The sequence below is a fragment of the Accipiter gentilis genome, chromosome 6 (assembly GCF_929443795.1).
Source record: "Accipiter gentilis chromosome 6, bAccGen1.1, whole genome shotgun sequence".
NCBI lineage: Eukaryota > Metazoa > Chordata > Aves > Accipitriformes > Accipitridae > Astur > Astur gentilis.
The window spans coordinates 43,534,628-43,554,408 of NC_064885.1; the positions used below are offsets into that span (position 1 = coordinate 43,534,628).

The 19,781-nt window shown below is 38.3% G+C and overlaps 1 protein-coding gene across 5 annotated transcripts in view; it reads right to left on the reverse strand.

Annotated features, from left to right (window-relative positions):
* The window catches only part of MME (membrane metalloendopeptidase), a 51,576-nt gene that overhangs the window by 26,003 nt on the left and 5,792 nt on the right, over positions 1–19,781 (reverse strand). For 4 of the 5 annotated variants that reach the window (XM_049803294.1, XM_049803295.1, XM_049803293.1 and 1 more), the window contains exons 4-10: positions 12,519–12,680; positions 10,869–10,949; positions 10,023–10,118; positions 9,799–9,917; positions 8,713–8,778; positions 5,214–5,348; positions 2,742–2,843 (exon numbers count right to left, since the gene is read on the reverse strand). In XM_049803294.1, the coding sequence (XP_049659251.1) occupies positions 2,742–2,843; positions 5,214–5,348; positions 8,713–8,778; positions 9,799–9,917; positions 10,023–10,118; positions 10,869–10,949; positions 12,519–12,680 (761 nt within the window). The remainder of the gene's footprint in view (positions 1–2,741; positions 2,844–5,213; positions 5,349–8,712; positions 8,779–9,798; positions 9,918–10,022; positions 10,119–10,868; positions 10,950–12,518; positions 12,681–19,781) is intronic. The other variant, XM_049803298.1, reaches the window with a different exon arrangement.

Here is a 19,781-nt window from a genome sequence, read left to right on the forward strand (position 1 = left end):
AGCATGACTAACAGCCTGATTTTCAGTGCAGTCTGTCTCTGTATCTATAGGGCAATAAGATTCATGGTATACTTGAGAATCCATTCTGAAGCATATGGTACAGACTTGTTCTGAAGTATGCTGAAGTCCATAAAAGGATTTATTTTAATAGGCTTTAAAACAGACACACTAAATCCACTACCTATAATGAATTTTTCTCTGCATGCCACAGTACTAGATACTGGAGAAGCAACTGATTTGATAGCAGATCAGTCTGCAGCATGCCATGACAGACAAATCTCAGACAAGGGTTAGAGTTCTTGTTTGTTTTCTGCCTCTCTGGTCCTAAACCCCCATCTTCTTTATGTGGGTATTCACCTTTGTGAGAGGCCCACGTAACTTTCATGACCCAGTACCTATGAAAATTATTTTCTGTTAAGTTTTCATTCTGTAGCGTCCATCTAGTCTGAATAGAGCATTACTTTAGTGCGTGGGCACTCTCAACTGGGAACTCATACTAGTTTGCTGATAAGAAAAATAATTTCGCTTTGATAAGTCTTTGGTTAGCAATATCATGTGCCTCAGACAGTAGATGGTCAAAGGACTGACTGGAGAACACAGAGTCATTCTCTTGCCTACTAAGAGAACGCAGCCTTTAGTTGCTGCTCAGCTGCACAGCACTGGGATCTGAGCCATGCAGCCATGCAAAGAGCAAAGGAGCCAAGCTGCATGCCACCACGTTGCTGTTCCTCCATCACATAACCCAGAGCAACAGAGTAGTATTAATGGGAGGTTATAACCTCTGCATTCCTCTACCCAGGAAGTTCACACCTGCAGCTGGTGTCAAGTGAAGTATTTTCACAAGTATGAAGTGTGTTACTTGTCTTCCTCTGTATGATACCCGCTGAGAGAGATAGATCCTTCAGCTTGGAATACTGTAGATTGTACAGTGTTATATGTTCCTCCAATATCTCCATTTACTTCTTTAGTCAATGACACTGATGTTACAGCTAACTCTATATACACTGCTTCAAATTCTCCATGTTGGCCCAAAGATTTCTAATCCATGGCCTCTGTGGTTCACCATTTAACTAAAAAAATGATTCTGAGCAAAAGCTGAAAATAATCATCAAAACTCTAGAGCTACTCAGTGCTTTTACCACACTGGGTAGGTACTCACTTTAGTAATGAAAAGGAAGGTGTTACATTTAAGAAAAACAAATAATCTTTGTACTTTTTTCTTTTTTTTTTTTTTTTTTTGTTAATTTAAATTTTTGTTATGCCTATTACTTTTAAAAGTATTGGTGATTTTTCCCAGTCTGTATCTTTTGAGAGGAAAGTTTTATTGGAAGAGGCAACATCTCTCATCAGACAAACTAATGTAGCTGAGGAAAGCAGATAAGCTTTCAGGAATAGAATCACTTTATGTTTGAAAGAGAAGCAGCAAACTTCAAGGTAATCTTAGGAATAATTGCTGTTCTATCCTTAGACCATTACAACAACGCTACCAACTCCCATCATGTATCTTTTGAGCATTTTTTGATAAATTTAGAGATGATTATTACTGATCTGCAGCCCTCCCCAGGAACTAAAAATAACCAGGGCAATACCACTCTGTGACAAGAGAAGTTAGTTTCTGACATTGTGACTGTAATGGTAACTGTTCAATTAAGACCTGTGGGAGAAGGTAAATTATGAAACAAATTAAGTTAGGCAGAAGTGAACCATCATATAATTTAAAGTTGAAGAATTTAAAGTCAATAAAAATAGCACTGATTATGAAACTGTGGTAGGAATAATAGTATTTCATAGTACCTTACTGGCCTCAAAAGACTCAATAATGCATTCCTGCTAGTCAGACCACAGTGCTTTCCATGTGACACATTAGTTAACCTGCTTGCCTGTTGTGCAAGATACTGAAGTGGAAATCATTTACGATAAAAAAATATCCAGGTCTAGTAAGACTTGGAGTTACTGAGGAGGCACACCTATGTTATCAAATCTTTGGCTATTCTTTAGCTGGACTTTGTGGTGCCATGAAGTAAAGGTTGTACTGCACAAATGGGACATGGCTCAGGGTAAGAGAAAAGGCACAGCTGAAACATCCCTGGCAGGAGCTACAGTCAGACTAATGGGGAGAATTTTCCTGATTCATAGTCATGACTTCCTGGGCTCCTTTCTGCTTGCTTTGGAAGCCCATCTTACAGAGGGAATGTTGGAAAAACAGGACTTTTTGTTCTGAATCTGCAGTTCTGGATAAACAGAGAGGGGCTGAATAGTCACACTACAGCATACTTGTATCAACTGGTGGCTACAGTCCTAATGTTTGTCCTGGGCCCTCTGGAGCTGCTGTGGTTAATTACAGGAACGGAATTTATTTGTACTCTGTAAAGGATACTCTCCTGATTTGCTGCAAGGGTTATGTGTATGCAAGTTTTGCAAGATTTATCATCCTGATTCCATGAGGATAAATCAAACTCATTGGTTTTTTTTTCTTTTGTCCTTTTCCATCTCTTTATGTTGAAACAGAGGGCAAGATCTGCCTTCAAGTTAGGAGAAACTGTGGGTACAGAAGCAAGTCTTTTACATATTTTAATGTCATCAGATGTTTAGGTAAGATACTGTGCACGTCAGGTATCCTGTTCAATTTCAAATATGTATCAGCTCAAGAAAGAAATGTCTTTAAAAGCAAAAATTGTCAGGCTTCATTGTTTAATCAGTCATAAATTAGAGGTTAAAATATCAGATTATTGATCACTCACCTTATGATCAATTTCCAATGAGAAGTTGTTCTGGAGTTGTGCCAAGGTCATTTTATTGTACAGCAAAAGTGGATCATTTCTGTCTTCAGATTTTGTTGTTGCCTATCAAAGTTAATCATAAGAAAATTATTAAGTACATCAAGTCAGTTCACAGGAATTTTGGTAAGTGGAAGTAAAAAGAAAGAAAAGTAGTATTTCTGGCTTAATACATTATTGTAAGTTTGCATTAACTGTAAAGTACCTTACAAGTAAATACAGACAGCATTTTATAGATAAAAGGTATATAAAAGGACAGATTAAATTGACTAAATTTCTGACAGCAAATTGGAGCTTTACTCTTTGGATGTTTTGTGTTAGAGCATCAGCAGCTCAGGCTGTGCAGGAACACTGGAACATAGACGCATATCACTCAAAACACTGAGTAGACACTGTTACCAACAGATACACTCAAGAATGTGCTCATGATATTTATAGGATGATGCAAGGTGCAAAATCCTGGGAGAAGGGAATAAAGAAGATGTATTTATTGAGTATAGGGTGACCAGTGTGCTGTGGTAGGAATACAGTGTGAGCGTTCTGATCAGGATGCATGTGCTACCTGATACATTCTTTCTGGAACCACTGTATAGAAAGAAAGGGAGTCATAACTCAAATAAGCTCTTTATTAGTCTAGGCAATGTGGGTTTGCACCAGTGTGTTAAAAATGTGCATACATTAACACCTTAATAGCACGACTCTATTAGGGCCATTTCTTATAGACGGTAAAACTGCCTGACTGCCAGTGAACTGTGTCTGTAGTGGTGCTTTACGAGGCAAGTTAATCACTGGAGTGTCTAGACAGCAAATGTCAGCAGGGAGGTCTCTGGAATTAGGGTGTGGACAACGTAGACTGAGAGGAGGCAAAACCAGCACCTGATGGTAACTACACCCTTGGTCTCTGAATACTCTCTTGGATATCTTCCTGTTCTTTTCCTCAAACACTAGTGTGTCCCTTGTCTGCAGGTTTCTGAAGTGCATTCTGGTATCCTCTTTCATTCCTTTGTTCTCATGCAGAAGTACCTTGTGACAGCATCAGCACTTGCTCCCCTCATACTCCACCCTCTTTTAACTTCCACTTTTTTTTGATGGCAGAGAGAGAAAATACAGGTACACAAACAACTATGGGAAAAGAGTGATCTTGTGATTCATGAGAGTAATTCATGGGAGAGCCTACATCACTACTGCCTCAAGGACTCTTAAATGACTCGCTCAAGAGAGAGAATAGTAGATTTTACCCATTTAAACTGTTTTGAAATATAAGTCATGCCAAGTCTGATTTTCTCTCTCTCTATCCTTTTTTTAAAAAAGAGTTCTCTTCCACTTCCTCTTTCCTAATCTATTGTGCATTCAGTATTTTTTTTCTGTGTTTTCTTCAACAAATTCCCAAGAGCATAATGCCAGCTCTCTTCCAGTAACATTCAGGCTGGTGCTGAGTTTTTGATGAAAGAGGTTAAAAACCGAGGCAATAGCAGCTTACCCACCACTAACTTCACTCTCTACCAACAGCAACTGCTGTAGAGACATTTCAGTTGTGGTTGCCTTTTGTACTCCCCTTTAAATCCTTCTCCAGTTAATTCCTTTTCTATTAATAATCTTCCATCTCTGATCTACGCCCAGAGGTGTGTTTCTCAGGAAAATGTGAATAAAATCAAAATCAGATGCTTTTAGTTTATACAAATTGGGGGGAAAGGTCTTCCTATGCCAAACACATGCCCTTACTATCAGTGTAACTTGAAACATAGCTGAAGCTAGAAAAATTTGTATTTAGCTTGTTTTACAGTCATCCTTAGCTTCAGGTCCTTCTGAAATGTTTAATAATTGTAAGCCATGTTTTTGCTCATGAATGCTTGATTTTCCACTTGTTTTTCTCCATGCAAGTTCAAATCGTAGCTACTTCTCCAAGCCATACTTTAATGGAGAACAGTGTTTGATTAAAAATGCACTTGGAACAATCAGCATTGTGGAGCAGCTTGTGCAGGACAAACATTACTTTGTGTTGCATGGCAGGCCAAGGGTTGGGAATCTACTGCTCTGATAACCAAACAGCCCACAGGGAAAACAGGACAAAGGAAGAAGCGGCCTGAAAGCATCTCCCAAAACTCATTTTCTAAAACAGACTAAACAGAAACCAAGTCTGTCTCTCTCTTGCTCTCTCTTTCTCCTCTGGAAGGGCTTCTGTGAACAGATTAGAATAAAACATTTTGCTATTTGGAAAACAGCTAACTCAAATATTTTCCCTTGCTCATTAGAAGGCATGTCTTTCTTATTATGCGTTCCTCTTAGGTGTTCCAGGCCCCATACATTTTTGGTCAGCTTTTGGTCCCACAAAATAACATTAGCAAGTAACTTAACAACTCAGTTTACAGTTAGCTTTCTTAGGTATTAAGAAAAAAGTGAGTTATTTAAAAAATACTTTAAAAATATTTTTCTTACATTGGCAATCTCTTTCTCCAGGTCCATAATTCTTTTCATTTGTTCAGAAATCTCACTCTCATTGAAAGAAATATTTCTTTCTTGTAGGATTAGTTTAGCTACAGAAATCATGAAATCAACATAGGCAGAACATGCCTGCAGGAAAAAATACAAACATTTTAAAGACAAAACTCTTCAAAGTATAGCATACCTTGATTATCTTTAAGATTTCATCTTCATTTTTATGAACTACAGTTCTTCATCCCTTTCTTAAACAGTTTAATAGTATTGTATTCTGAAATACTGTTAGATCACAAATAGAAATTAACTTTGAAAATTCCCTAATGGAAAATTGCTGTATAATTTGTAGCACTGTTCAAAGCTAAACACCCTCAACTACTGCACTGTGTTTTCATTATTTGAAATGAGACATTTGTACGTCCATATTTAAACCATCACCCATGTTTTTTCTAGCTCACTTTAATTACAACTTCCAAAAATACTGCTTCCAAAGAGCGATGTTCCCAGAAACATAAAACCGAGAGACATGCTGATGGACTGTGTTGAATTAGCGTTGTGGGAAAATTACTCCCAGAAACAGTGTACCTCCTCTATTGCTTCTTGGAACATTTAGAAACCATGTTGCTGTATCTAAATTTAGTATATAGCTAGATATACTACAGACAATATAGTATATATTAAATTTAACATAAAAGAATTCACCAAGGATAAGAATGTAAATATGGAAGTATATTCTCTTAAATATTACACTGTCAAGTATCTACAGATCTCATTATATTTTATGGAACTTAACATTACTCTAATTCCTCTTTGATAAGCCACATTCATTTTTCTATCCACAGAAATGCTGTTTTCAATATGCTTTTTAAATGCAAATAAAAATACATAATAAATCTATTTTATGCAAAATAGCGTAATCTACTAAAAGAGTGATAAACCTAGGGTTAATAAGGTGTGCATGTCATCAGCTTTGTTAATAGAAGTATTTTGGTAAGTTCAGCTCCTAAGGCAGTAGGACGCACCCCTTTAATGAATGCTACATTTATACAGCCATCCGGGTAACTACCTTCCTTGCATCCATTTCCTGTCAGCCTCCCCTACCTGCCAACAATGCTGTGCTATAACAGGCTGTGTGCGCTGGAAAACTCTGAGCAGCTCATGAAAAGTACTGACAGACTTCAAAAAGACAGGTGGCTCACAGCGTCTTGAAGGACTGAACTCTCAGTGTTATTTTTAATCAAGATAGATTACTTTACCAGAAAGAGAAAAGCCCAAGAACCCACTGACAGCTACAAGTCACAAAAAAAGAGTGCATACCAAGCCTGCAAATTCCATTTTAAAATAGTCAAATACAGTTTATAAAAATTCAATACAGACGTTACCCCAAACCAGTAAGTCAACAGAGATTTTCAGGTACCAACTAATGGACTTTATTTTTGGCCGAAAGTGCACATCATTGTATGGTCAGGTAGCAAAGAAATAAGTCAGCTGATTTCAGATGGACCATATAAATATGCTCAGATATTTTAGTAGGAACTTAGATGTCAGAATAACTCCTGTATGAGCAGAGGAGTTATATATCTTACAAAAGAAAAAGATTTTTAAAATATCTTCTGCACAGATTCCACCTGTAGCTTTGTGATGGGAAGTCCTGACAAAGCCAGAGGTTAAAGTGCAGAAGGCAGATACCTTGTTTGCTACATACAGCTCAAAGAGTTGAATGACACCACAGGAAATAGACCCCAGAAAAGACTGCCCTCAGAGTGCAGGGATTGAAAAGAGGAACATCTCTCACTTGAAGTATTCACGCTTGTAAGAATATTATGAATCTGCCTTTCAGTGATAAATCTCTGATTTTAAAAAAATACTTCCCCTCTGCTTTCTAGCAGTAGAAAGTAGTATGATACTTTCAGGTAGGTCAGAGATTAGAACGGGAATTGTGTTTTAGTGCTGCAGTCGATGTAATACAAGGAAGGGAGCAAATTGTGATATGTGACCCAGCTCCTAGAGGCCGTAACACGTGATAATAATGTAACTGAACAGTTAATATGGTAATGATTGTCTTTACTAGCATGTGACCTGTAATTAAATGTAATCGGTGTTAGAGCATTAACTGTTAGCATGTCAGCAAAATACCCACAAACCCAAAATGTGTTGTATGCTTTCTCATTGCTTCTGCATTTAATTACACAGAAGAGAAGTGGCTAATTAAAGGGTACTGTGGTAGCAGTTTCAGCTACATGACTTCAGCAAACACATATACTTCAGCTCTCAAGGACTTAAAGCATATCCAACATTAGCAACAACGGATACACAGTGCCAGTGGTAACAGGTTAATAAGAATGCATAAGAATAATAAGTAAACATGAATTAAAGAAGACCATATGAGATTTTAGGTATCTGAAGCAATTTCTGTCATATCACATACTTCAGCTGCTGCATTTTTGTTCAGCAGTTGACCTAGGTGACTGTGATCTTTTCAGATCTTTCATGCAGAAAAGTGTGTCTTTGGTTCTGAATGGTTCTTTTTTTCTTTCTAAGCCTATTAGTGGTATGACTAGTCCACCTGGACTCCACTGACACCTGCAGCACTTGCCAATCAATGCCAGTTGATCATTGCTCAGAAATGGCATCCTTTTTGTAGTGACAGAACAGGGGTGATCCATAAGCCCTCATAATCTATCTTAACACAACTTTGACAGCTATGTTATCTCTTGATTTAGCTGTGAAGCCTGGCAGAAGCTGTGTAACAAAGCCAAATTGTTTCATGTTTATTTCCTTCCAAGAGGTCCTAAATAGTCAAGCAGCTGTTCCTTTTCTGACTTTCATAATCACAAAGGAATTGTGTGGAAAAGCTACTTTTCTTCCACATATATGTTCAGTGATTACAAGAGAAAGGGAAGAGAAGGGAGGGGGACACAGGAAGGGAGAAAGGTTGGGATGTCCAGGCTGTAGTGATGCCAGAGGAATGTGCACTCTTCTCATCCAGTGCAGAGACAATTGGTATGTTCTGGCATCTGGAGCCTAGACAAAAACCCCTTGGCTCCTAGTGCTGCCAGGAAGATCAAACTAGGTCACTAACTATTATGGCATAATATTATAACACCTCATCTTCAGGACACTTGTTATACTCCCTCCCATTCTTAGCTAAATTATTTCTACTTGCCCTTAATCTCATTTCTCTGTATTCTCTTCATTCCCCTTTTGACTCTCTTGCCTTCTTGCTCACTTACCCATGTTAGAACTTCTTTCTCCAGTCTGTGACACACGCTATGCTCACCTGCAGATCAACCTTGCCTAAATGCTCATCATTATTACCTTTCTATTCCAGTTTCCCCAATTCTCCCAGTGGTATTTCCCAGGGGCAGTACTGGAATCTCTTTCAGGAAGGACTGTTCCTGCTCTTCGCCTATCCCCACTCTTGAGGATATGTCTTTCTTGGAAATACAGGCTAAAACTTCTAAAATGTAGTCAGTGATCTGTCAGCTCTTCATCTTACCTCTTTGTATGCACCAGTGCATTCATAGTAGTCACGAGAAGGCAGGCCAAGCCCAGGCTGATCAATCTATAAATTCAAATAAAAATTTAAAAGTGCTTAAGGACAAAATGGCATAGCATTGTACTATTCTTTTGTCAATTACAGGTCACTGATGCTTCACTCTTGCCGAATTACCTTCTGGCGAAAGGGGAGTTTCTCTCTCATTCTGTTGCCCTCCTTTAATTCCTTTCACTCTCCTTATATTTTTTGTCTTTCTTTTCAGTCTTTCTGTTCTGTTGCTGAACAATGCATGCAATGCATAACCAGTGTGAAAACAGTGCATGTACAGAAGACAAAATAGTCCTCAGTCAAGCAAGGCAGTTACTGCATCTTTGAAATTCATTCATGCGAAGTAGTCAAGGATCTATCCACCCATTGACAAGAAAGATGAGACTTTTGCTCTTCTAACTGTTGCGTCTCAGAGTAGCTGGTGAAGATTCACCATACGTAATACTGCCTTCCACTGGATTTTCCATTTTCAGAGATCATCTTACATTTATAGGCAGGGGACTTTTGACATACTCCTTATGCAAATGTCCTCAGCCACTTTCATATCTGTGCCAGCAGGTCCTGTTGGTACTTTGGCATCTGAATACCTTGTAAAAACAACCCCTTTGCTGGGCTTTCTGCCACTGGGATCATAGCCCAGGTTTTCAGTGACAGAGCTTTCTGCCTGACGTACATGGTAAGGAAATCATGTTTACTTATTTGCTTGCATGCATATATAAGTAGATTGTGTCTGTCTTCTGTCCAGTGTACGCATAAATTGTGTCCGTATGTCTATATAAGTCTCTGTTATTCTCATCTCACTGAAAGTAACAGCGTATGAGTGCACAGAATAAAGATATTGACTTTGAGAATGGACAGAGCACTGTGAAACTGATAATTTAAGTTTTAAAACGACATAGATTCACAAATTCATCTACCACTTACTCTGGTAAAATGCAAATCACTAATGTTTCTCCTGGTTAACATTTATGTCTGTGCTTCTACTTATTTTGCTGCACTTTTATGATCAACAAGGCAATGCCACCCAGGGAGACTTACATGAATGATATGTGCTGTGGAATTTTTATCATCCGTGCCAACAAAAAAATTAATAAGGACCTTTTTTCCATATCTGGAGTTTAGCTGTGCAATAGCTGTCTCAGCTGTCCAAGCAGTACCTAAGCAAATGAAAGGTATACTCAGCCTCTATTTTTGGTAAGCAATGAAAAGTACAATAATTTAAAAATTTTAACTGAAAAGGGAATAAACACAGATTATCTTACCATAGGAAGAATCCCAGTTAGTTGTTGCTACAGGCCAGTCAGATACCTTTGGCAATAAACTGATTAAAGGCCTTCCACCTCTGCTATCAATGATAGCTTTTGGAAAAATTAAAATGAGTTACCATGACAATATAAAACACAGAAATGTTAACACTATTATAATGAGTTCAGAATAATGAAACTGAGAAATATGTTTTCACCATCACCACAATAGAAGTATGCTCTGATGTAGGACTGTACTTTAACATTTAATTTAAAAAATGTTTCAGTCATGACTGCAAACAGCATATGCAAATCCTTGTGACCATGACATTGAAGAACAATTGTATTTTCACTCTGCAGATATCTTGAAATAATATTTTTAAGAAGTATTAGTAACTTTACAGAACCTATAAAAACATGTGATTTAGGAAGCACTGCTAACTGTTTTACCGCTCCTCATTCTAGTGGCAGCATCTAGCTCAAATTCTTGAAAGAAATGATCTCCCTGTCTTTCTAGAAGCCTGGCGTGCTAGTCATTTTTCACCTCATCCCTGATAATTTTTAAAAAAGAAGTTAACTCACATTTAACTGAAAGAATTTAAGTATCTGCAGCAAACTTGTAACTGAAGATCAATGTAATCTCACCTAAAATATCAAAGCTAATAAAACAGGAGATATAACACTAATTTTACTATTGACATTCTTATTTGACTCTATAGAATGGATACATTTTAGTTTTCATGATGAATTTCTGAAAAATTATGCACAGAAACTAGGAGGATATAGGTATAGCTGACTGTGAAGATGGGATTCTTTGGATGATAATTTATATATCCTATAGGCATAAATTCAGGAGACACTTACTTTCATTTATGCACGATCTGTACAGAGTTTTTGCCTTCTGCACTGCTGTTATATCATTACTGCTTGGTGTGTCGAGGACATCTGAAACACACAGACAACAAATGTATCTTAATATCTGATCTTTATTGGAAAGACACTGAAGGAACCATAGTGGATACCACCATCCTGAGGACCAGAGGGTGGACAGTAAGTACTCCGCATCCATCTCAAATTCCAGGGAAGCTTTGCCTTTCAAAAGCCAAGGGTAAAAAACTTTGGAGATTACATGGCTTGCAATTGCATCAGTCTGTGTTAATAAATTGAGCATAAAGGAGTCAGGTAGATACTCTGTGGATCACCCTTGGCAAAACACAAATGCTCTGACTTTTCAGGGACAGTTTTTAGGTGACCAAGCTATTGTGTGAAGAGAATTGCTGTCAGGACTCTAAGTGTACCAGCAGGCTCTAACTACACTGACCAGCCTATAACCATCTTTTCCTGTAATTCTATCCTGCAATCTCTTCACTGTAGCCAGGAGTTTAGCTGTTTGTGTTCAAGGTCTGCTTTGGTATGGTGCAGCTGTGTGGCCGTGGATCATACTTCCATGAAAACAGCTAAATTGTAAGAGCAAGCTGTAAGAAGCCTCATCTGGTGCCTCTACTTGCGCACCCTATGCCTGTTGGCTCAGGAGCAGCAGTCCAGGTCAGCTTCTTGCCCATGCTCTCATAGGTATGCTGGACCTTGCCTGTCTGACTTGCCTGAGACCTGCTGCATGACTATGGACTTGTCTGGCGATCATGGGGGGGTTGCCTGAACCCGGTCACTGTCACTGGACCTGCTCTGCTCTTCTGGTTTGGGTCCTGTGGGACTGAGCCCCTCACCTGTGAGGCCTCTGTCCCTGCCTGCCTCGAGTGACAGTCAGCTCCTGGATCACCTTCCGTTGTGGGGCAGCCCACTCTTGCCACTACTTTAGAATTACTCCAGTTACTACTTTACAATTGCTTTGCTCCACAGAAACTGAAGCTTAAGGAACACCATGGCATCCATAAACTGCAAACCTGGCAAAACCAGAGGACATGCAAAGTAATCTCAGTCTGAGAGCGTGGTTTGGAGAATGTTTCATGACTTCTTTGTTATTTTCCTCTGAGAAAAGGGAATACGGACAATTTGACACTCTTACATTTTGTGGAAAAAGGAATATTTGTAAGTTTATGATATGACTAGTTAGAAAATTCCTTGCCTGCTCTTTGGGATTTAGCTGATGGAATACAGATACGCAGGACACAGGGCTGCCAGAGAGCAACTTCCAGCATTTCAGCTGACTTTGACACAGGCAGACCTCTTTCTGCTTCACCTAGCGTGGCTGCTATTGTTAGTACATGAGGGTAATGATACGGATTTCAGTTGTTTTAATATGCAGATGAGCCCACAGAGTATAGATATCAGAAAGGTCAGGTCTGATCAACTCTGCTCCAGTGTCAGACACAACAGCGTAACTTCCACAGCATTCTCCAAGCAAACAGTTTGTGGTAGATTTGTCCCGAACCAAACACAAAGAAACTGAAATATCTGGTAGTATTTTAAGCTTTGCTAGACAACCACATCATATTAGGATAACATGTAAGCCAAAGAAGAAACTTTATATAGTCCACAAACATAAACCCCACTGACCTTTTAAAACAACTTCTAGTTCGTCTCTTAAAATGTCAAAGTTACTATAACGGGAGCTGGTTTCTGGAATGACGTTCCTCTTAAGCCATCCTCCACAGGCATATTGGTAAAAATCATTACAAGGCTCTGCAGTGGTGTCCATGTTCTCAAGGATACGGGCTGCTGCAATATGAGACAAATTAAGGCATAAAGAATCCTTAGAGAAAATAAATGAATACATTTGTTTGCTCTGAAGAGGGAAGTAATAAATGTATTTCCTTTAGTTTAGAATAGGCTCAAGCCTACTTGAATGTTGTAAACCAAACAAAGTACTAGTAAGTGCACAACAAATTACTATTCCTTCACTGCCCATAACCTATACACTTTTCTGTTGCCTATGTTTACTGATGGGTAAACTGACTAATGTTCCTACTCCCTGTGAGTGGTTGCTTAGTTTTAAATAAAATGTAAGATGTTTCATTTACTGACTTACACTTTGCATTGAAATGTGATGAAAGGAGAGATTAAAAGCACAAGACATATCAGAGGCTAAGTATCCACTGTGATGTAATTTAAGTAATTAATATGATGTAGGCTCAGCTGAATCCAATCTATTCAATAAAATAATGACTTTGTTGTACTGGTTAAGTTCTTGTCAAGAAAGTTTTCCTATTAATGCTTTTCTGAATCTACATTGATTTTTTAGACCTATTCCACCTTTTATTCTAGAACTGATACTGCCTCTTCCTATCCCTACTGACCCTCTTGAAGTGGCTTGTCAAAGACTAACCAGTCACTGACTGATCGTGACATGGGATTCTCTAGTGAAAACCGATTCCTTGATGACAGTTTCCCAGCTGCTATTCATAAACCTGTGCTGCTGCTTTTTTTGTATTCCTCTTCCACCTAGACTGCTTTCACCACTAGTATGCTAGCACAAAGTCTTTCACAGAAAGGAGAAATGCTAGGAGTCAAGCAAGAGCTAGTGATACCTCTGAACTCCCTAGGACACTGAATATCCTTCCCATTTTTCAGACATTATTTTTAGTAAATGGTGAGGCTTGTGATTTCCAGTGTTCATCCCACCCACATGGGTGAGTCAAATATTTATAGTTATTTCTCCAGTACTTTCAATATTTTCCATGTCTGTTATGCTGGTGGAAATAAGAGGTGGATAGACAGGCAATAGTATTTACGTTGACTTGCCTCCTCCCCCCCCAACTCATTTTTCTTGGGATCTTCAGTTGGCTTACGCTTGTTGTATTTGAGGCCAACATCTGGTGGTTTTACAATGTTCCAGTCCTTGGAAGATGGAAAAAGCCATGAACACAGGCATTTTCAATTTTAGACTGCTTCAGTAGCATAAAAAGCATTGCGGAAATAGGTACAATGCCTAGGACCTGATTCTTTTCCTTCTGAAGTCAATGTCAGGCTGACTTCAATTTCAGGGATACAGGATCAGGCCAACAAGAAGAGACTGTGAAATTCAGTCATGTTTTTACTAAGTTTGACACTTGCTTTTTACTCATTCTTGAGAAAGCCAAGCATCCAGTCCTACTGTCCAGTAGAGCAAGGAATTTCCCTGCTGTCTGTAAACCTGGACAACAGGCAATGGGCACATACAGAAATAAGAAAAAAAAATCCTATTCAACTTAAGAAAAAACTTCTTACTGTAAGGGTGGTCAAACACTGCAATAGGCTGCCAGGGAAGTTGTGAAGTCTCTGTCTGGGGAATAATCAAAACCTGACTGGACAAGATCCTGAGCAACCTTCTCTAGTTGACCTTGCTTTAAGCAGTGCTGTTGGACTATGTGATCTCCAACGGTCACTTCCAACCTCAACTTTTCTGTGATTGTGTAAAAACTCTGGTACTTGTTTCTGTCTAGTTTGTCCTGTTTTCTTTAGGAGAAGGGGAGTGTTTTGAATGATGTGCTTTATTCCTGTCCTAGCTCCATCTATTTGCTGTAAAAGAGGAAGATTGCTAATTATTACTAACATCTCCTGTTTAAAGGGTATCTTTACAAATCTCTCCACTAGGCTGGAGCAGCATCTGAAGGGCAACACTGTCCCTTGGATTATCTTGGCATGTGTTAGTCCAGCAACAAAGTCTTTAATAGCCAGGACTGGACATTGCAGCTCACTCATTCAGAGCAGTGTGCCAGCCCTGTCAAAAAGTAATGGCAGGATAGAGAAATCTTCTGACACCAAGAAAAGATGCCTCTTACCTACTGTCTTGTCATTTTTGAAAAAAAAAAAAAAAAACCACAAACCCTCCAACAAAACCCAGGAGAAATCCACATCTTGTGTAAATCTGAGAAATTACTAACAGTTTATGTAATATCAAACCTTGCTTTAACTGTGGAATCAGGTTGCTCTGTTTTGTAGTCAGCATCGGTTTAATCTTCCTTGCCTACTACTGTCACACAAAAATAATCATCTATCATAACTTTTCTGCTGTAAAGTCCAGGCTAGCCAATATTAGCCAATCAACTTTTATCAAAACTTGAAGCTTAAATACTGCAAACAGAAAGAGCTCAGTCATGGGAACTGTAGTCTTTCACTTAGGGCTTCATGCAAAATACATGGACTAAGTACCCAACTCCAGAATACTCTCCTCAAAAGTGTAATTTGTACCTCTGAACCCCAAGATAACCACCCAGTATTTGGCTGATACCATGGATGTATTAAAATCAATGAAATGTGATTTTGTTATCAACCATGCCCAGAAGCATAAAGACACATGAATTGCCCCTTCAAAGTCAATGGGACAATTAGGCTGGACAGAATCCAAAACATGCTCGAGGTTATTTATAAGTTGATACTTGTGCCCAAAGAAGCTTTATGGTAAGTTCATGGCTGTACACACTGAGACATTTTTGCTCTGGAATAACTGTGAGACTGATGAATATTTTATTTTAATTCTAATAGGTTAATTCATACGTATACAAATACAGATATTACATGGTATACTTTTCATTAGTCCTCAGTATTGTTTTGATGAACCAGTGTTTGGGTTTGTTCCTATTCTCACTTGTTTTTCTATTTCCTAACTGTCAGTGAAGAATGTAGAGCCTTATCTCTATTACTTTTAATGATTAATTATATTGTGGTACTCCTGATTGCCAGTTGTTGCTTTAATAGCTTACAAATAAAGTAATATAGGCTAATGTAACAACCAGTGACCTGGGGAGGATATAGGAGAAACACAATATGCTTACCTAGGTGAAACTGGTATGAGAGAGATCAAAATTCCCTATTCTCACCAGTCTGTGCTGTCTGAGCTGAGTAAAATTAGCAGACAGTATGTCAGCTTATTAAAGAATTTTCAAATGTAGCAATTACATGCTATCTTCATGTGCTACACTAGAATGGATTTCACAAACCTTGCTAACATTACCATGCAGTGACTGATATTTTACTGTGTGTGTAACCAGTGGAATTTTCATTACATTTTTTTCTTCTGGTCATTTATTTGAAGCTCTTCCATTAAAGGTACTATAAATTCTGTCAGTATCTTCACTTTATTCTTTTTCACGGGCTTGTACCTATTGCAAAATTTTGAAATTCATTGCAAAAAACTGTCACAGTATTGGTCAGTTCTGGTCCAAGGCATTACTGTTTCACTTAATGTCTATTGCTAATTATAGTTCTTGAAAGACCACAATAAATTTTCCGAAGGTAATACTTCTGGCTTTCTATCTGCAGCTATCTGTCTAACTTTTCCTGTATGTTATCGTACATGGTCTGGAAGAAGCAGCTAAATTAAAGATGGAACTGTTACAAAATTCTGGTTTCAGTAATATTAAACTTGTAGATTCATCCCAGTAAGAATATTATTAAACAGCAATAATACAGTTTATTTCTCTGGATTAAACACTTTACATTGCATTTTTAAAATACTAATTTATTTTGTTATTAAATTATATAATCCTGACAAACTCTTTGAACTATTTTTTAACCTCTTGGAGCACTGAAGGCCTGAGCAGATGCCAGCTAACCATTCTGGGCTCCTGATTCACAGTGTTCTGCTTCCGGATACGAGAACTCACTCGCTCGAGTGACCACCTAATTAAACAAGTTTTCTAGGTGATTACATCCTTACCAACACTTCCCTCCCCTTTTCATAATCTGACTATATTCCATTTAATGGCCATGCATGTGTGGAGAAGGCCCAACACTTCTATAGCAATTTCTACATTAAATGCATCATACCATGGTGGGACATGGAAATCCTAGCTCAGTTAATAAATAACAATTTTAAATTCAAGCTGGTCATTCCCAACATTGCTTAGAGCTATCCATTCTAAATCAGTTACAGACAGATGCATCATTTGGAACTGACAGTTCTGTAACAGCTAGCACATCCAAACTTCATGTGGGGCTCCCTGATCCTAACTGCTTCCTGCATACTAAGATTTCATTGCTACAACAGTCTAATAGACTGTGCAGATTTTTAGCTGCTTCTGGTAGTTGACCCTTGCTAGGCAGAAACACATACTAATGCTACAGATCATAACATGGTCTGAAGTAAGGGTTCTAGTTTGACATCACTGCTTTTGCATCTGTTTAGATCTTACCTGAGGTATAGCCCCACAGCTAAAACTTAATTATAAAGATTGTAATTTAATCAGATACACTGGTTGCCTCCCTGGACTCTTACAGTATAGTAAGTAAACACCAAGTATTAACACCTAGTAAAATACAAAAGCTGTCTTTCACCCAGTTGTAAATTTTATGGGTTCCAGGCTGGAGTGTGCAGTTCTTGCACATGTAGTAGTAGTTACTCACAAGAGCACTCCCCCTGTATGCAGTGGATCAGTTTCCATGTCCTATGGACAGCAGAATATGGATTAAAGAAAACCTCTATGATGTCAATTAGATGATTTTCCTGCCAGTAAAAAAAACTTTCATAGAATACATTTATAGCACTACCCTGGCATTTTACATGTTTTGAGACTGAATTCTCACTATTTCTTTAGGAGTTATTCTTTCAATGTTTGAACTAGACAATTTGTAGAATACGGGGCAGTTGATAGTAAATGAGATAAATGTGTGAATACAATAAAGCTGTATTTAATGAAAAATGAAAAGAGATTATGACATTAGAACCACACCGTACATTTCTATTTTGGGCAAGTTTTAGTCTACCTACCCTTTTTTCTCATTTTATATTTTATTATTATCTCTGTTGAATTGAGGAAATTTATATTTAAAAAATGCTCCTTCTTCACCCTCTTATGTAATTTTGTAAGCCTGCCATTTTTCCTTATCAGTGTCCTTACTGTAATCCTTTCACAATTTTACTTCTGTATTGAGAATCTTACATTCAGTAAGAATGTTTATTTATCCCCTTAAATATCTGCATGCTGTTAAATCTTTTAACAGAAGCATAAAAGAGTAAAACTGTTCTGCTTAATTCATTTAGCCACTTCTTGCTAGATCTTCAGTTTACATTGCGACTTATTTCTCCAAACCTTCTACTGCTTTTCCTTTTTGAGTTCACTCATCATTATGTAGTCTTATCTGAACTTTTTTAACAGATATCCATAAGTATTTAGCCAAAACCGAGCATCTTCAGAGATGTTGGACTTTGGCTACTGTCTAAAATGTGACCTAAAATGAGTAGTCCCACAGAAGTAAGGAAACGAATATAACGACCTTTCTACGCTGTTTCTGGCATGTCTGCAAGTCTAAATGGGGCCTATGAATCAAAACCTTTTGGAAGCCTCCCATGGGGTGCTGTGTACGTCAGATTTCCTAACAACTGTACTTAACTTATATACACTTTTGCTTGCAAGCACATACATTTTTCTTGCATGTTGACTGTCAAATCCTTTACTACTCCTCACCACCCTTCCTGTTTCTCCTACTGACATACCAGGTCTCTGTCTTCTCTTAGGGCTGTCTTTTCTCTCAACTTCCAGAGAGGCCAGTCATGGCATACAGAATTTATGTACAAGTTATGAGTTCCACTTGACATGAAGATAACACATAGCTATCAGGGTGTCTATGATGCTTTTCAATAGGAGGTTACCAAGGTTGAACAAAATGCCAGATGTTTGTTTGGTAAGCTGAGAGGTCACAGTGTGGGTGCTGGGAAATGATCCATGTTCTAAGCTTCCGCTTTAGATTTCTTTCCACACTCTGTGACTGGGCCACAGCCTTTTTGAACTGTGTGGCCAAGTTATACTACAGGGGTGGAAAAAGCGAAAGAGGAACGCCTGCCAAAAAGTAATATGAAGAGAGTGATTTCAGGGGTCCCAGCTTCGGAAGCTTCCCAAAACCCCACATAATCAAAAGAGTCCTGTTATAGGGCTATATAGATATAACAAGGTTGATTATACATTGGCAATGTAGGGCTCTCCTCCTGACTTGGAAAAGACTTGCTGCAAGGGCATGAAGAACTGTCAACTGTTTGACCATGGAAAATGACATGAAAGGAGAAAGCAGGGCACAGCTGGCATAGAGGTCCTTTGAAACATATGTTGGCACAGGCAGCTAAATGCTTCTTTCTTTTGAGGAATGAGAGAGAGAGGCTGCTTCTGAGCCTAGGATCAGTCTGTATTAATGGGGTGGAGGAAGTGTTATAAAGAGAATGGGGACATTTAGAAGTAAATTAGGCAAAAAAGGAAAACCAGCATTCATTGATTTGGAGGAGAAAACAGAAAGGATAAGAGAACTACAGGTGAGGGGAAAGGGAGAGCATTGATAACTACCACTTGACCTAGTACAAGAGGATATGTAGTATGGAACTCAGCATTTCTCTGATGCATTTTAGTAGCTTTCTAGTAGAGTTCAGACCAGGATGTCACCTAAGTATTTTTTTATGCATTTGTTACTAAAGAATGAAGTTAGCCTGTCAGACTATAAAATTTGGAAATTTTTTTGACATGATTAATATTGCATCTCCTCAAACATGGCTATCAGTGATCAAGACTATTTTTATGTACCTTCCTCAGAGACAGAGCCTCTGCTTTGAATTCTGACTTGGAGGTAGGTGTGGGGAAGAGCCATCTTGTGATTGACTTAAAGCATTTCTGAAGTTGGAGGCATTCTTTGGAGAGTCTGTTTCTAAGTCTTAAACTAGCCAGACCCTGATGACTTTTTAAGATCCAACAATATCACATCACATCACAAGATTTTACATTTGTAGAAGAAATATGCTAAGAAAATTATTTGGGTTAGCAGATCCCAGGCCTCATTGTGCCATACTTGTCTGCAGTTAGATGGGAACACTACAAGGTGGTAATTTTGTTGAAAAATATAAAAATTAATTTAAAAGGA